The 15,318-nt window shown below is 45.4% G+C and overlaps 1 protein-coding gene across 2 annotated transcripts in view; it reads left to right on the top strand.

The window, feature by feature from the left end:
• The first annotated feature begins 791 nt into the window (after positions 1 to 791).
• The window catches only part of ZSWIM6 (zinc finger SWIM-type containing 6), a 113,456-nt gene continuing 98,929 nt past the window's right edge, over positions 792 to 15,318 (top strand). For both annotated transcript variants that reach the window (XM_054184587.1, XM_054184586.1), the window contains exon 1: positions 792 to 1,331. In XM_054184587.1, the coding sequence (XP_054040562.1) occupies positions 821 to 1,331 (511 nt within the window). In that variant the 5' untranslated portion in view covers positions 792 to 820. The remainder of the gene's footprint in view (positions 1,332 to 15,318) is intronic.

The following is a 15,318-nucleotide window of genomic DNA, read 5'->3' as shown; positions in this document are numbered from 1 at the left end:
CGCGGCTCTTGTGGCGACCAACCCTTCGCCTCGGGCCACCGGAGTACCCTTCCCAAGCCGGGGACGGTTCTGCCGCGCCGAACCGGCAGGTGACACCGATGGAAGGATGGGGGGGGGCGGGGGCGGGAAATGGCGAGCAGCCCGTGGCGCGCGCGCCAGGCCCCCTGCTCCGCGCTGCGGCGCGGCAGCTACCGTATTGCCTCTAATAGAGGGGAAATAATTCGGGGGCGCGCCTCTCTGAGGTTGCCAGAAGCGCTTGTTGCGGGCACGCGTGGTGGGCACCCACGGCGGCTCCCGCCTCTGAGGCAGGAGCCCAGGCCCTTCCCCACCCACCCCGACCCACACCGTGTGGGCGCCCTCCTACCCGGCTTTCCCCAGCAGAGGTGACCGAAGGTTGAGGCCGGCGGCGGCCCCGCCCCCGCATTCCATTCCGTATTATGGGCCAGTAAAGCGTGGGGGGGGGGGGGGCGGATGGGCGGAACGCCGCCGCCGAGCCCCTCCCCTTCTCCCCCCCACCCCCTACTTTTTTCCCACCACGCGCCCGTGACATCAGCGCGAGGGGACGGTGGGAGGGAGCGCGCGAGTGGAGGCAGGCGCGCGCGAGCCTTTCTATTTACGTTTGTGGCGGCGATTTGCATAAGGCACCGCCCCCCCGCGCCGTTGGATCCGCCCACCCTCCGCCATATAAGGGTAAAAGGGGGCGTGCCCCACGGGGGCGGGGAGCGCGCGGGCGGGGTGTGTCTTGCGGCCGGTCGTTGCCTTCCTGGAGCCGTTTATAGGGTACAGCCACTTCCGCTGTCTGCTGAGAAGCGGCGCGATCATGGCGGAGCGCGGTCAGCTCCCTCCCGCCGCCAAGCGTCTCTGCTGCAGACCGGGCTATGGCTCGGGGTGCAGGCCGGGCCAGCGGGCGGGCGGCGCCGGACCCGGCAGCGGGGCGCTCTGCGCCGGACCTTCCTCCGCAGCCGCTGCCGCCGCCCTGGGGCTGCTGCCGCTGGGCAAGACGCAGAGCCCCGAGTCCCTGCTGGACATCGCGGCTCGCAAGGTGGCGGAGAAGTGGCCCTTCCAGCGGGTGGAGGAGCGGTTCGAGCGGATCCCGGAGCCGGTGCAGCGCAGGATCGTCTACTGGTCCTTCCCCCGCAGCGAGAGGGAGATCTGCATGTACTCCTCCTTCAACACCGGCGCCGAGGACCCCGCCGTCGGCCCCGGGGGGGCCGCCACGGCGCCCAGCGGGGCGGCGGACGCCGCCGCTGCCGCCGACGAGAACCGCCTGCCCTTCCGCAGGGGCATCGCTCTGCTCGACGGCGGCTGCGTCGATAACGTCCTGCAAGTCGGTGAGTCACCGGCCGGGGCCGTGCTCCGCCAGCCGGGCAGGGCGCCGCCGGCCTCCCCCGACAACGCGGGTCTCCCCGTGCGTGCCACCCGCCTGCCATCCGCCGAGCCGCCGGCCGGAGCCTCCCCCGGCAGCCGCCGAGGGGGCAGGTCCGGCAGCTCCGTCAGGGAGCCGCCCCCCGCAGGGCCGGGGCCCGTACGAGCCCTTGGCTCCCCGGCTGTAATGCGGGACGGGCAACTTCCTCCGCCGGTCTCCTCCTTCTCGCACCCGGGACACGCAGTAACTCCCTCGCTCCGTGACACGGCCACGGGCGGGCCACCCCCCCGGCCTGTCCCTTTAACTCCCCCCCCGCCCCTTTCCCCGCAGCACCGCGCCGTGCCCGCTCCCGGTAATCCAGCCCGTGTAATCCCGTTTGGCTCTGCCCCCTCCCAGCGCCCACCCCCGGTAATCCGGGTCATCGCTTTACCCCGAGCCACAATAGCGAGGAGATGCCGCCCCCCCATCCCGGGGGGGAACCGCCGGTGGAAATGAATCAGCAGAAGGGCGGCCGGCGGGGGAAGGAGCCGGGGGGGGGGCGGGTTGGAAGGGGGCGGGATGCGCCGCCGTCCAAAATAAAGACATAAAAGCGGTGCGAGACCCCGGCGGCGGCTGTGCGGGGCGGGGGGAATCGGCGAACAAAGGCATTTCTAGGGCAGCAGCGGCGGCGGCGAGCCGGAGGGAGGGGGCGCGATCCGCCTCGCCTGGGGGTGTGTGTGTGGGGGTTGCTTCGTGACAAGGTTGGGGGGGGGAAGCGCTGCTCTTCCTCCTCCTGGAACAATACTCCCCCTCCTCCTCGTCTTCTTCCCCCCCCGCCCCAGCCCCGCCGCCTGCCGCTGCTCTTCACCCGCTGCGGGCTCTCCTGCTTAACTCCTCCCTGCCTGTGTTTAAAGGGCTTCAGAGGTGGGTACATCCCCACATTTTTTGGGGGGGGGGAGGTACTGTCTGGCGGGGGCGGTTAACCCCCTTTGGGGGGGTAGCCGCCCCCGGCAGACAGCCCCCCCCCCGCCGGTGGGTGATGCTCTTTGTGCGACCCGGCCACTTTGTTCTCATTTTCATGTTTATTTGTGTCCTTTCTTTCTTTTTTCTTGTTTCCCCCCCCCCCCCTCGGTTTTCTGTCGCTTCCCGTCCTCCTCCTCCTCTCCCGAAAAGGGGAAGCCAGACAAAAGAGGCTGATGCTCGCCTTTTGTTAGCAGCGGCGGCTCGGGGTACAGGGGGGGACGGACACGCCGGGATTCCCACCCTCCCAGTCCCCCCAAAACCCGGGTCCTGCCTGCTGTGGGTTTTTGACTTGATGCGGGCAGCTTGTAAACGTGCCATCAATTTTTTTTTTCCCCGAAGGGAAGCCGTGTCCCCGTCCCCGCTCCTGGGCTCAGTGCCCTTCCCTTCTGCCTAGGGGGAGTTCAATCTTTTTTTTTTTTCCTGATCTAATTAACTTTCTTGTAAGTTTCATCTTTTGGCTTTCTCTTTCCAAAGGTCTGAGACGCATCTGTGGCTCCTCGGGAGTGGCAAAACCAGAAGTAGGGCTTTTCTAGTTTGGTTGGCAGTGCTAAGATTTTTTTTTTTCTTTCCCTTTTGCTTGCACTTGATTCTGTTTGCAAGCGATGAGGAATGACAGGAGTGCACATAGGGAGGGTTTCTTGGCTGATTACATTTAAGCCAGGAATTCACTGTGAAAATAAAGCCAAGGGGCGATAAATAAAAGATGCAATCTTCTCTAGGAGACAGACACCCAGCGTGGGCTTTGCTTCACTTGCTTTCAGCGGTGGAATAGGCCTCAGTGAGTAGTTGTGAAAGAAAAAAAAAAGTAACTTTTTGTATGGCTTCAAAAGGGGGGGGGCGTTGAGTAGTGTTGGCAAGGGTCAATGTGAAGAAAGAAAATATGCATAAATACAACTGAAGTGTTGACTGCTGCTTCTGAAGCCCTTAAACGCATTCCAAACCAATGCTATACCTGCTGCTGAAAATATGTTTTCTTTGTTGTTTTTTTTTTTTTCCAACCTTATGTGTGCCTCCCTTGGAAGGCTGTGCAAAAATAGTAGTGGAAGCTGGTGATGTGAAACATGTCAGTTGTTCTGACAGAGGTCTTTGGCTTGCCTGGCGAGGGAGTTGTGTAGCACTTAGGTAGGTTGGGTCCTGCTGTAGGAAAGTTCTTGTGTAATTTGGGTAGGTAGCTGTGTCATTAGGGCCAGCTCTTGCTGGCAAGATATTCCTTGTAGGGCAGAAAGGTGAAACTGTGAAAGCCAATTCACCAGGAGTGAGTTATATTGGGCGGAGAATGGAATTGGTTCCATATAATAAGGCTGAATGTGTAGCATTGAGGAAAACTTCACATTGCGTTTATGTAAGTGCATGTTTAGTGACCATATAAATGTGAACTTATGTTCTTTGCAGTATGAGTAATGGAAACTCTGTAAATGTTTACTATTGTACTATGGAAAAGTGCAGTTATTGGACAAAGTACATTTTATTTCATATCAATTCCAACAGCCTTACTTCTAAGTATTACTATAAACAGGGAGTGCAGGATTTGATTTCTGACGGAGACGCATAAATTTCAGTTCAGTGGTAGTTAAATGGAACCATTTGCTTCTGAATTTTACATATTTTTTGTTGCAGTGTAGCCCTGAATAAACATTCAGCCAGTTTTATCATGGCAACTCACTTCAAGTGGGAGAATTTCAAAAACCTTGTGTCTACACTCTGATAAATATCTTCATGTCATCCTGTTTCGTGCCCTCCCTCCCCCCAACTTCATCTCATGTGCGTGGTGAAAAGAAAATCTTAAGTAACAGGAAGATGACACATTAGTGACACCACAAATAATGTTCCTAATAATGAAGCAGTAAAGTTGTCTGGTAGCCTATTTTGAAGTTGAATGATCTTGTCCTAGCATAATAATTAGCATCACTTAATTTCAAAAGATTTTTCTCCAACAAGTTGGCTTCAAAATGCCATTTGCATCTAACTTATTGATGTTTTAATAGCTTTTTGGTATGTTTCAATTAGACATGAAGGATTTTCTTTTTTAGTTTATTTTAAAAAAATACAGAATGTGGGCTTCTAAAACAAACCTTTTCAACTGTATAAACCAGAGCATTTCTACCATACATGTTTTTCAGTTATTTCAAACCAAGTATTTTTAGTAAAAATTACAGTCTAAACATGAAAGCACTTTGTGAGTAAATACAACAATCTGGAAGGAAAATTAGAAATTGACTGTGTTTCATTTGGCCAAATTTTCGAAGATGCCAGGAGCCAGCAGACAGTTTTAGATGGCGAAGTGTATATTTGGTTTCTGAGGTTAGTCCTGAATTAGTATACAGTACTGTATTGTCGTCACAGCTGCGGCTGTCAAGGTTGGGAAGAGGTGTGATCCCTCAGTAGCACAGCTGACCTGGCTACAGCCCTTAATGCAGCTATTCTAGGAGAAGGGAAAAAAAAAACCCAACCCTGTGTCTCTGCTGGTGTGACCCTTCTTGCTTGGGGAAAGACAGAGACTGCCTTCCCTCTATTGCTGTAAAGCTTGGTTTTACTGCTGTAGCTGCATCCACATTAGAAGTACTTGAAGTGTTTTTTTGATATGTCATATAAGTACTCCTAGAGTATCCTTGTCTGTCTGTAATTTGAGGTCGGTTTGTCTTTGTTGCATAGACCCTGCTTGCTCATACAGGTTTTCCTTTAAGGTTTTACAGTGCTTTCCAGGGCAGCATGAGGATTTGTAATCACGGTAGTCATGCCTCTTAGGTATGAATGGCAAAGGAGTGAGTTGGAGGGAAGAGGCTCCTGAGGAAGAAAAATAATGTAAAGAATTAATTGACTGGCACTTAGCACAGCTCTAGAATTTAATGTTAATATTGTGAATTAGAAAGCTGCCTTGTCTGTGAAAGAGGGTTCAGCTGAACAGCATCATCAGCGTGGAGCTATGGACTTGTTTTTCTGAAGCCCCTTGGTGATATGTGATCAGAGGGATGTAGCCAAAATACTTTTGAGAGAAAAAGAAAGTAAAACTTCTCAAGTATAAAATAATGGCTGGGGCTCCCTCGGTGTTTCTTTTGTTGATTTTTTTTTTTTTTTTTTTAAATGAAGTTAAAAGACTTGTGATTCCCCCCTCCCCCAATCTTCATTTAATGAGAAGTATTTATCTTCTGACTCAGATGTGCTTTTATCTATTGTTACAGCTGATTATTTCACCCTTTTCCCTTGTTTTTTTTTTTTTTTCCCTTTTTGAGTATGAGCTAAAAGTTGGCAGTTGCTTTCAAAACCAGGAGAAGCCATTTCTTTCACCAGGAGGAAGAGAAAGCTTTACAAGACTGTGATGATGGTAATTGCTACATTAAATTCTGGTGGAAAGTGTATTGTAGTGTGCGAACTTGAGATCTTTTTAATGGATGTTGATTCTAGTTAGTAATTTTTTGTTCTTTCTAGCCATCTTTACTCAATGTGAAAATGTGGAGCAAGTAAAACATGTAATTTCTCTTCTTTCAAGGTTTAGTTGTTTAAGTGCCAACAGTATAATGTGAAACACCTTTCTGTTGATAAAACCACACCAAGTAACTTATTAGCAAAGCTAGCACAAATGTTTTTGTGCTGTGAGTTGAAATGTGCCTTTTAGCAGCCATGGTGATCTTCATTGATGCATGCAGTGTATGTCCAATTGTTGATGAAACCTGTAGGACACATGGGTTTAGTAAAAAAAATTGTATTTAATTCAAGTAATACTAAGTTATGTGAAAAATGATGGCTGTCGTTTGTGCAGATGCAAGCACTGTGTTTTGCATTAACTTGTTGGTGTCCTGTGACACCCATATTGTCCTGCCATGCGTACTGACCTTTTTCCAAGGGGAAAAGGTTGTGTTGAACTCTGCCTGTTTGAGGAGGAGGAGAAGGTTATCTGTTGACATGCTGAAGGAACAAGCATGGTTCTTCTGCAGTCAGTCTGATGGTGGGGTTTGGTTAGGAATGTATGACTAAAACAAGTAATCCAGAATTTGTTAATACAATATTGTGGTAGGGGAGTAAACAAATGATGTCTGACTTTTTACTGGACTTTTTTTGACTTGGTTCCAAGACTACTAGAGTCTTGCGAAAATATCTTCATTGATTCCAGTTTCAGTTTGCTTTGAGAAAAAACTACTAGTATTTCCAAGTTTCGTAACAGAAACAAGTAAACTCGGTTTTAAATATTTCTCCCTGAAAGGGAGACATCTGAATGCATTCCAGTTTCCTTGTTAGATTTGGAATGCAGTGCATTAATTAGGGAATGTGCAGGCTATTTTCAGTGTGTGTGCATGTGTGTTCTGATGTACTATCCTTGACCTTGAATAATTTCTTTGGAAACACTAAAAAAAAAAGGGGGGGGGGAGATGGGGGGGAAGAAAAAAAAAGGGAAAAAGCTTTCTTTCAAGACCAGATTGCTAAAGGTGGAAAACTTCGTAAATCAGCTCCTGCCTTTTTTCAGTCTTTCTAAAATTACCTAATCTCTGGATTTCAAGAGAAAGTAAGCACTTTAGAGCGATTTCAAGATATGAAAATAAAACTTTAAACTGCCTTTCTGTGTAATTAGGAATAGTAGAATAAATGTAATAGGACAGTGTCAATACTGCTCAAGAACTTGTTTAGTTTTTAAGGAGAAAATGAGTTGTAAATCACTTCCCATCACAGGTTTTAAAACAAGGAATCTCCTTTTATAGAAAAGTTTTTTATATGGGATTGACCTAACAAAATTTGTCATTGTTTGTTTTTAGGTCAGGTTTCATTTTTCTCCTCACTTCAAGGCTTCCCTCACTTCCAAGAAAACAATTTTCATTTTCAAAGCTTGCTTTCCATTTTAGAAAGTTATTCCATCTCTGTATATGTTCAGATGTTTTGGTATGGAGCAATCTTGAATTTGAGCCAGTTGTCATGCCAGCAACTGATGCCTGCGCGTGCTCTCTCTCTCCTTGTACTCTAACTTTCAGAGGTGAACAATTAATTAAAAGCAAAATCTCTGTGTGAGGGCAGGCTGGAACTATTTAAAAGTCAGTGGACAAACTGTTTTCCTTAAAAAAAAAAAAAAAAAAAATCAGTAGCTAGTTGCTGTGTTTTGCCATATTATTTGCTTTTCTTTTTTTAGTGAACCTGTTGAAATCAAACCATTACCTAAGACTCCAGTAAAGTTCTAGTTTAGAAAAAAGGAAAACCTACTTTGAGTGAAAAGAATGTTGTCACGTACAGCAATTCTTACTGGTGAAGGATGAAGTATATTAGATGGTGTGCTGTAAGATATGTCTGCATGGGTTCAATTTTAATGTCAGCAGCTGTCTAGGTAATTTAGTTGTTATGTCAAGAAAAATTGTGAAGCGTTGTAGTAGTGTAACAAAATATGAGTGCAAAGTTATGATAGTGCAGGAATGCAGCTGACATCCTGTAACTTTCTCTTTAGCTGGTTTTCTTTGTGGGTTAGGTGGTAGAATTGACTTAATCTTAAAAACAAAAAAAAAAACCCAACAAAAACAAACCACCAAAAACCAAATAGAAAAGAAAAAAAGGACCACACTATTTTAACTGACAAAAGCTATACTAATTTATGAATATGCTGTCTGTGACAGGAACTAATTTGAAATTTTAAAAAGCTTTCATGTGCAACAAGGGTACAGATTTAATGCGAGTTCTGATTGCCTGGAATGCAGTCAGCCTGACAGCATGTGAATACTTGAGTACTGTCCAACAACTGCACTTGTTCTGGGAGATCTGTCTCCTTGAACTTCCAGTTTTTCCTCCTGGTTTACTATCTAAGACTACCTATGTAAAATGCTTCTCTCAGCATGGATATGTATGCAGCCCTTGACATGGCATCATAACCTTCTGTGACCTGTATCACTAGAGATGTCGGCTGGTACTGTACGCTGGTTTGCATTCTCCTTCTAGCTACGTGGCAATTACCATGATTTATGTGATGCCCTTGCGATACATTACCCTGCCGTCCTCTGACGAAGTAGCAGTATGCATCCAGTCTTTGTTGCCTTGGCCCTGCTGTTGAAGACTAGGACATCTAGAAAACTTGTGATGTAAGTCACTATCTTAAAATAGTTTTTTCTGACTTAATTCTGCAAAGTGCAAACAGCAGAGGAGTGTAGTCTTCTAATAGTAACTATAGTGTAGAGAATTCCTTTGTGGTTAAGTCAGAACTGATAAAAGGCCTGCTGTAGGAGCTAAGCAGTTGTACAAAAGACTTTTTCTGGTTTGGCACAGTTCATTATAGACTGAAGTGTCTCCTAATCTGGGCTTTTTTACCAGTACTTTATTAAACCCTTCTGAAAAATGAAAAACAAATTGTGATAGAGGATAATCTTTAACACTGTTTAAGTATATTTTATGGTAATTGTGATGTGTGCCATCACACACTTTAAAAAGGAAAGCTTAAATCTTTTTTATTTTTTATTACTTTTTTTTATTCTAACCCTCTGCTTCTCGTTGCAAGTGAGTGCACTTGACAGTGTTGAAATATCTGGAAATTTTTGCTTTGAAAATGCATGGGCAATGGCTGAGAAGGTCTGACATTAATTGGAAGGATGCAGTAAAACCTGTCAGTTTTTAAATTCACACTAGTAGAGCTAGCTGATCAGATAAATCAGAAGCTCATTTACTGAATTATTGTGCTAAAAATTCAGGTGACTTACCTGTTGTCCTGCTTTATTTAACAAACTGCCTGTTTACATAAGTCATCTTTCATTGTTAATTGGTGTCAGACCTTTAATACCTTATGGGATTGTCATAAAAAAAGTGGGAAAAAATGGCGTAATAGGAAGAAATTTCACAGAAGTAAGCATTAATATATATCTTTATTTTGTCTTTTTTTTTTTTTTGGAGAAAAGTTAATTGTATTCAAACAATCATTTTCAAGGCTGGGAAAAATCAAATGTGTAGCTGTATGACTTCTAAGAAATTAGACACTCTGTTGTACTCATGCCAGGTTTAACTGCTAACTGGTTACTTGACAGCCCGTAGTAATGCAAATACAGTGCAGGAACTGTGCAGGAATTGTGCAGCTGACTACAATGTTTAACTTATACTGACTAATGAAATAAAGAACATTCCACCATTGGGGCACTTAAAATTGGATAAACTGTTTTATAAAGTGTAAGACAAATTTACAGTCTGTAATAGAGTAGAGGACCAAGTTTGCATGTATTCTAATTATTTTGATATTTTTAGACTTGTTAAAAGCAAGGTTTTGGGTTAAAGGCTTTTACCAGCACTGGTGTGCTCAGATTTGTTTCTTTTACTTAAAGTTTGACTCTTTTCCTATTTTATGCTAGTGGCCTGCCTTTTCTCTGCATAGTAGTGTTCAGCTGTGCGTGCAAGGCATAGGGGCTGCAGAAACTCTCTTCAGCAAATCAACTTCTAGCTTTTACCCTTGTAAAGAGCATCTGGTAGGCTTTATTATTATTTAATTTCATATTCAGCTTTGATATTTTGACTGGCCTAAAGTTCATAGAGCACCAGTCCATATTCAGTAGTTAATGATGGGATTGATTGTATGTTTATGGAAAGTATAAATAAGTGCGGGTAGTGTGGTCGTCAGGGTTTCATATGTTTGGTGGTTGGTGATTTTTGCCACTTATGTGCAGCTTTGGCTATGAAAGGGTGACAGGTAAAATATCTGTGTTAAGAATTCATTAACAAATATGTCTACAGATAATCTTGGAATCTTCTGGAAAAAGTGAGTGAATCAGCAAAGTTGAGCAGAGGACCTTACAGTAAGCTATTGATTACTTGCACAGCAGTTGCCTCAATGAAGCACACACTTTGCTTCTGCTGTTTGTGGGACACAATGTGCTGCTTTGGGAGGGTGAAAAGTAGTCTTAGTAAAACACTTGTTTGCATATTTACAGACCTGGCCTCAGTGACCGCATTAAGTATGGCTCGTGCTTCTTCAAGACAATTCTGCTGAGTCTGCTTATTTTAAAAGTTCAAGAACGGGAAAAATCGATAGCCTAAATGAATTGTTCAATATATTAGCTAAAGGAAGGAAACCTGGAATGCTTTTATTCTGAGATACGGTGTTATGACCAGCGACAACTGGGACAACTGGCTCTGCTGCTGCTGTTGTACATGCAAAATGAGTCTCACTTCCTCCATTGATTTAAGTTGTAAACTGAAACCTTGCAAAATGACTACAGTTAGTATCTTGGGGATAAAATAACAAGTCCGTTATATTCTGTATTTGTGTCTGGATTTGGTGTAGCTATATTACACAGAAGCATGAAACTTCAGTTTTGCCTCTTCTAGAGCAGAGGGATGAGGATGACATAAAATATGTAGCTATTTTTTTAGCTTTTTCTTATTGCCAGCCATGATATGTGAGAGCCATCATACAGCTTTCCTGGTCGAATCTAAATGCATGAATTAATAGAGGTGACTTAGCAGCTAAATGTGCTACTAGTGCATGAATGGTAGGCAGTGACTAGGAATGGGACTTGATGTAACAGATGTCGTGGCAGCCTGATGGGATAAGGAAACTGAGAATAACTTTATCAGTGCTACTTAAAAATTTTTGGAGCGGCATACTACTTGGTTTTACTGATAGTTTTCAGTGATCAAACTTTACATTGTCATGTATCTCAGCAATAATTTACAGACTTGGTTTCTAGGTAGTTATGTAGATGATAAATGTAAGTGGCTGTTCGGTGTCAGGAGTGAAGAAGTGTTTAGGAGTAAACAAGAGTTTGGCTCATTGACTAAGATGTACTTGAAGAGAAGAGATGTAGTAAAATGCTCAGTTGACCTTCATGGATGAGAGGCTAGGGAGAGAAGCGGCGAAGCGGTGATGCCTGAGACAAGGTAAAGGTCAAAGGCCTCAGTATATCCCTGAAGAGGTGCTCCCTCTATGTGGTCTACTTCCAGTGGGTATTAGTGAAGGCATGGAAGCTGATAGATTCTTTCCTACAAGATGAAACAAAGCTTTAAAAATGGAAAGCAGGTTGGCAAACTGTAAATTAGCTGTCCTGTAGCTTTTGAAGCTTCAAAATATCTTTAAAGTTATGAAGTGGTTGTTCTCTCACTCTTTTTTTCAACCCCATGTCCCAATTTCAATTTTACAAATAAGATGTATCATCTGATGCAAAAAGAAAATGCTCTCTTTTTCAGAAAGTGCTGAATTTCTGTATATTGGAAGGGCGTTTGTCAGATTGTACTTATCAGAAGCAGAAGCTATTTCTGTTGAGTTATGGTGGAGGCTGTACTATTACAACAGTAAAACAAAACCATTGCCTTAATTTTGTACGCCTGTTTAAAACAGATATGTTCATAGAGTTTAATACGCATTGATAAGGTCATAGAATATAACTGAATTTCAGTTACTATAAACCATAGTCAAATCGGGGTTTAATTCCACTCAACAGGCAATAAATGGCTTAATTTTAAAGTGGTGTATATTGCAAAAAGAGGAGTTGTGTTTTCTTATTTTTTTTTTTCCCCACAGTAGTGAATATTTGTGGTACCCACACTTGTGAACAGCAGAGATACATTTTTGTCCAGGGCTGTATATTCTGCTGACCTGGGATTAAGGATGGGAGGTCCAGTGAGTAAAGACAGGAGTCTGGTGAAGAGTGATGCCCAGCTCAGGCACTTCTTTACATAAAGGCAGGAAGTAGGAAGGGGAAAGAGGAAGAAAACTGTTTGAGTTGCCACAGTGGTGATCAGAAGGACTGGAGAAGCTTTTCCTGTGGATAAGAGACCATGAGAAGACAAACCTGACGTTGGTAGGGGTAGAAGATAAACAGTAGAGATTGGAAACATAGGACAAATGCGAGCATTGTGATCTCAGTAGCTGAAAGATCCAAAGTTTTGTTGGGTTTAAAAGGAAAGATTTGTATATGCACGGGGGGACAAGGAAGGGTGCTGATGTGGTCAGAAAACTGAATACTCACCGTGTGCAGAGTGAGCTTGAAAGGAGCAAGATGGCAGTAAGATCAAAGCTGCTACTTCCTGATTGCTCAAAGTGTGAAATGATAGCTAGTGAAATGTTACACTGGATGAATGGGAAGAGATGTGAATCATGGGCATGCACTTCAGTGAATCCTGCCTGTTATGAGGTCCATCTTCCCCACCCTCCTTGACTAATAAAAGGAAGTTAAGAAGTAGAGATACAGTGTTGAGAAAGGAGGAAGCAGAGGAGGATGGCTGCGCAATGAGACAATAAGCTGTGATTTTTAGGAAGTAAAAGGAGAACCACAAAAGCCGGTAAAGGTCAGAAGTTCTGGGAGAAGAATCATCCATTTATGTAAGTGCTGAAAGGTAAAGGAATCCAAATCCTGAAACACATCCAGAAAAGATCTCCACTGGGGACCTTGGTGAGAGCCATCCCAGTGTGATACACTGCACTGGAACCAGCAAAGGCCCGATGGCAGAACCACATTCCAAGCAAGGGCTTTGGCATATACAATGACTTGGCCGTGGGAGCAAGAAGATGGTGAGGTGGGACAGGTGGTGTTGCGATACAATACAAGCACCTCAGGCAACAGTTAATGGGTGAATGAGGTGGGTGAGTCAGCAGCATAAGAGTGCAAAAAGAAGCCTGTACATCAGCCTAGCACGCATGTAGCTTGATTGGTAGGCATGGGGTTCTTTGGGTAGCTGGGTTTTGAGCCAGGCAGCCTGTGAGGGATAGCATTGCATTCAACCTTGGTGGGAAAATGAATTTCCTGAGCCTGGGGATGGGGGAGTGTGGTGTGAGCGGGTAAAAGAGAAAGTCAGAGCAGATCCACCTGTATTGCAGCTGACACTGGCTTGAAGTGCCAGAAGTAGAGGGATGGGTATGTTTGCAGGGTGGGCTGGAGATGGGACTGCTTTGGAGGTAGCCCACAATCTACTCTTCCGTCAGTAACTGGGTAGATGTAAGCTGCCAGCAGCATGTTCAGCACAGGCTGGACGGACCTTTGATGGTCTTATCCCCGCAGAGCTCTGTGCCCTCGCAACCCTGCTCTTGGTGCGGAGCAGCTGCTCCTCCACCAGCAAAAGCACTGCTGGGCCTTGGTCAGCCTGCTTTCCCACAGGAATTAATATATTTGCAAGCAGTGGGGCTGCTGTGAGGTTTGTCAGCAGTGTGTGCTGCAGGTATCTAATAGCAGTGTCCAGTGTGGTGGGTACGGCTCCTCAGCCCTGACATGGGCATGCTGGTGCAGTGACACAGGGCCTTCATTAGCTTGAGCTCTGCATGTCGGCTGTTCAGAGGCTTTTGTACCGGCCTGCAAAACCCCGGCTGTGTTGTAAAGGCAGTGCGCTGGTCAAGGCCGAGACCAGCAGTGTACGGTCTTTGTAAATACGAGTTTAAAGCACAAATACAAGCCTGAAGTCTGTCTTCCTTCTAAGGCTGGTAACCTTAGGTTGTCTGACGAAGATTATAAATGACAAAGGCCGTAAACCTTTACTCTGAGAGAATTTGAAACTATATTTCCAGTTACAATTTAGCAGTGTTATCGCTCCTGCACCTCCCTTTTTGTAGGGAGTGGGCACATTCCTGGTTGACCAAGCCTGCTGCCCTAAGGAAAGCTGCTGATCCAGCAGCACAGCGCGGCTGTGAGCGCCGGAGTCCTTCTCCAAGAGCCCGTTCCAGCAGACTTGCTCCCTCTTGTCACTCACTGAACTCCCTCACGGATGGACTGTGAAGCAGGCCTATCAAAATAAATGTTTTTCATTGTGAAACACTCTAGTCATGAATATGGTAAATGAAATAACTGACTCATTTGCTGTGCCGTGACTCATTTACTGCTCAGTGCCTCATTGTGTAACTCTTAGAACAGAAAATCCGTGTTGCTGTGCTTATAAACTTATATTTTGCAAAGGTTTTTGTGATTGTCATTTGCAAACTTAACCCACTGTGTGTATTCATTCTGAAGTTACGTGGTTGCTTTAGGCCGGCTTAAATGCAGGCTGCTGTCACAGGGACGCTGCCGTTCTCCTCAAGCTTGCTGCTTGTGCCAGGACTTGTGGAGCTGTGTGGTGAGCCAGAGGACTGGCCTGCTTATGAATTCAGATCTTGCTGGGTGAGTTTTACCTGGTTTATTGGCCAAGAAAATGTTCCTGTTGATTCAAAGGAGAGGAGATTGCAAGAGGGGGGCACTGAGAAGGGCAGGGCTCCTTTCTGTGTCAGTCACACTTAGACGGGCTTAAAGACATTATGGAGCTGCTGCCTGGAGGAAGACGATGGGTGTGCTTGGGAATTCACCTGTGGCAAAAGGCCATCTGGTTTGTTCCAGAGACTGCATCATGGGCCTTTCCTGAGCCCGGATTGTGTCTTGGGCCTGTATGAGTGAGCTGTCTTCCACATCTCTTCATCCACAGTGTTTTTCTCTATTGCAAAACCTTGGCCAAGTGATGAGTACCCTTCCCACACTCCACCAGTGGTTAAAAGAAAGCCAGTGCAATGTTTACTTTAAGAGTACAGGAAAGGGGAAGGAAATACCTAGCTCTTTACTCCAATTGTACATGTTTACCTCTCTCAGTATCTGCATAGCTGTTGCAAAAGGTGCTTTTTGCATTCAAGGTTCCTATCTTTCCTCTTCTTTTGAGATGGTGCTGAACTTCAGCATACTTACCTATAACACAGACTTTCAAGGCAATTTTTCTGCTTATTACGCAGTTATTTTGACTAAATAATGTGTTTTATGGTTATTCATAGCTTTTGACTTAAGTTGCTAAAGTGTTCACAGCTTTTTGTCTGGTTAGGCCTGCTGAGCCAGTATAGCTAAGAATGAGCTGGAGTCTCCTCTCTGCTTCTTTGACTTTGTTGTGTTGCCACTCAGGACTGGAGGCTGCAGGGTCATGGTGGTATAGCAGAGACTTCATTTGTTTGCCGTGGTCTTTTCTTATTCGTAGTAGTTCCTGAGAAGGAAATGATGGAGTGTGACTTGAAGATCTCAAGCTGAGTTTGTAAGACTGGCGTGTAGGGGGGGAAAAAAACACTGTAT

Source organism: Rissa tridactyla, chromosome Z (assembly GCF_028500815.1).
Source record: "Rissa tridactyla isolate bRisTri1 chromosome Z, bRisTri1.patW.cur.20221130, whole genome shotgun sequence".
NCBI classification, from domain to species: Eukaryota; Metazoa; Chordata; class Aves; order Charadriiformes; family Laridae; genus Rissa; species Rissa tridactyla.
Note: the sequence above shows the minus strand (reverse complement) of the source record. Positions and strands in the feature narration are given on the sequence as shown.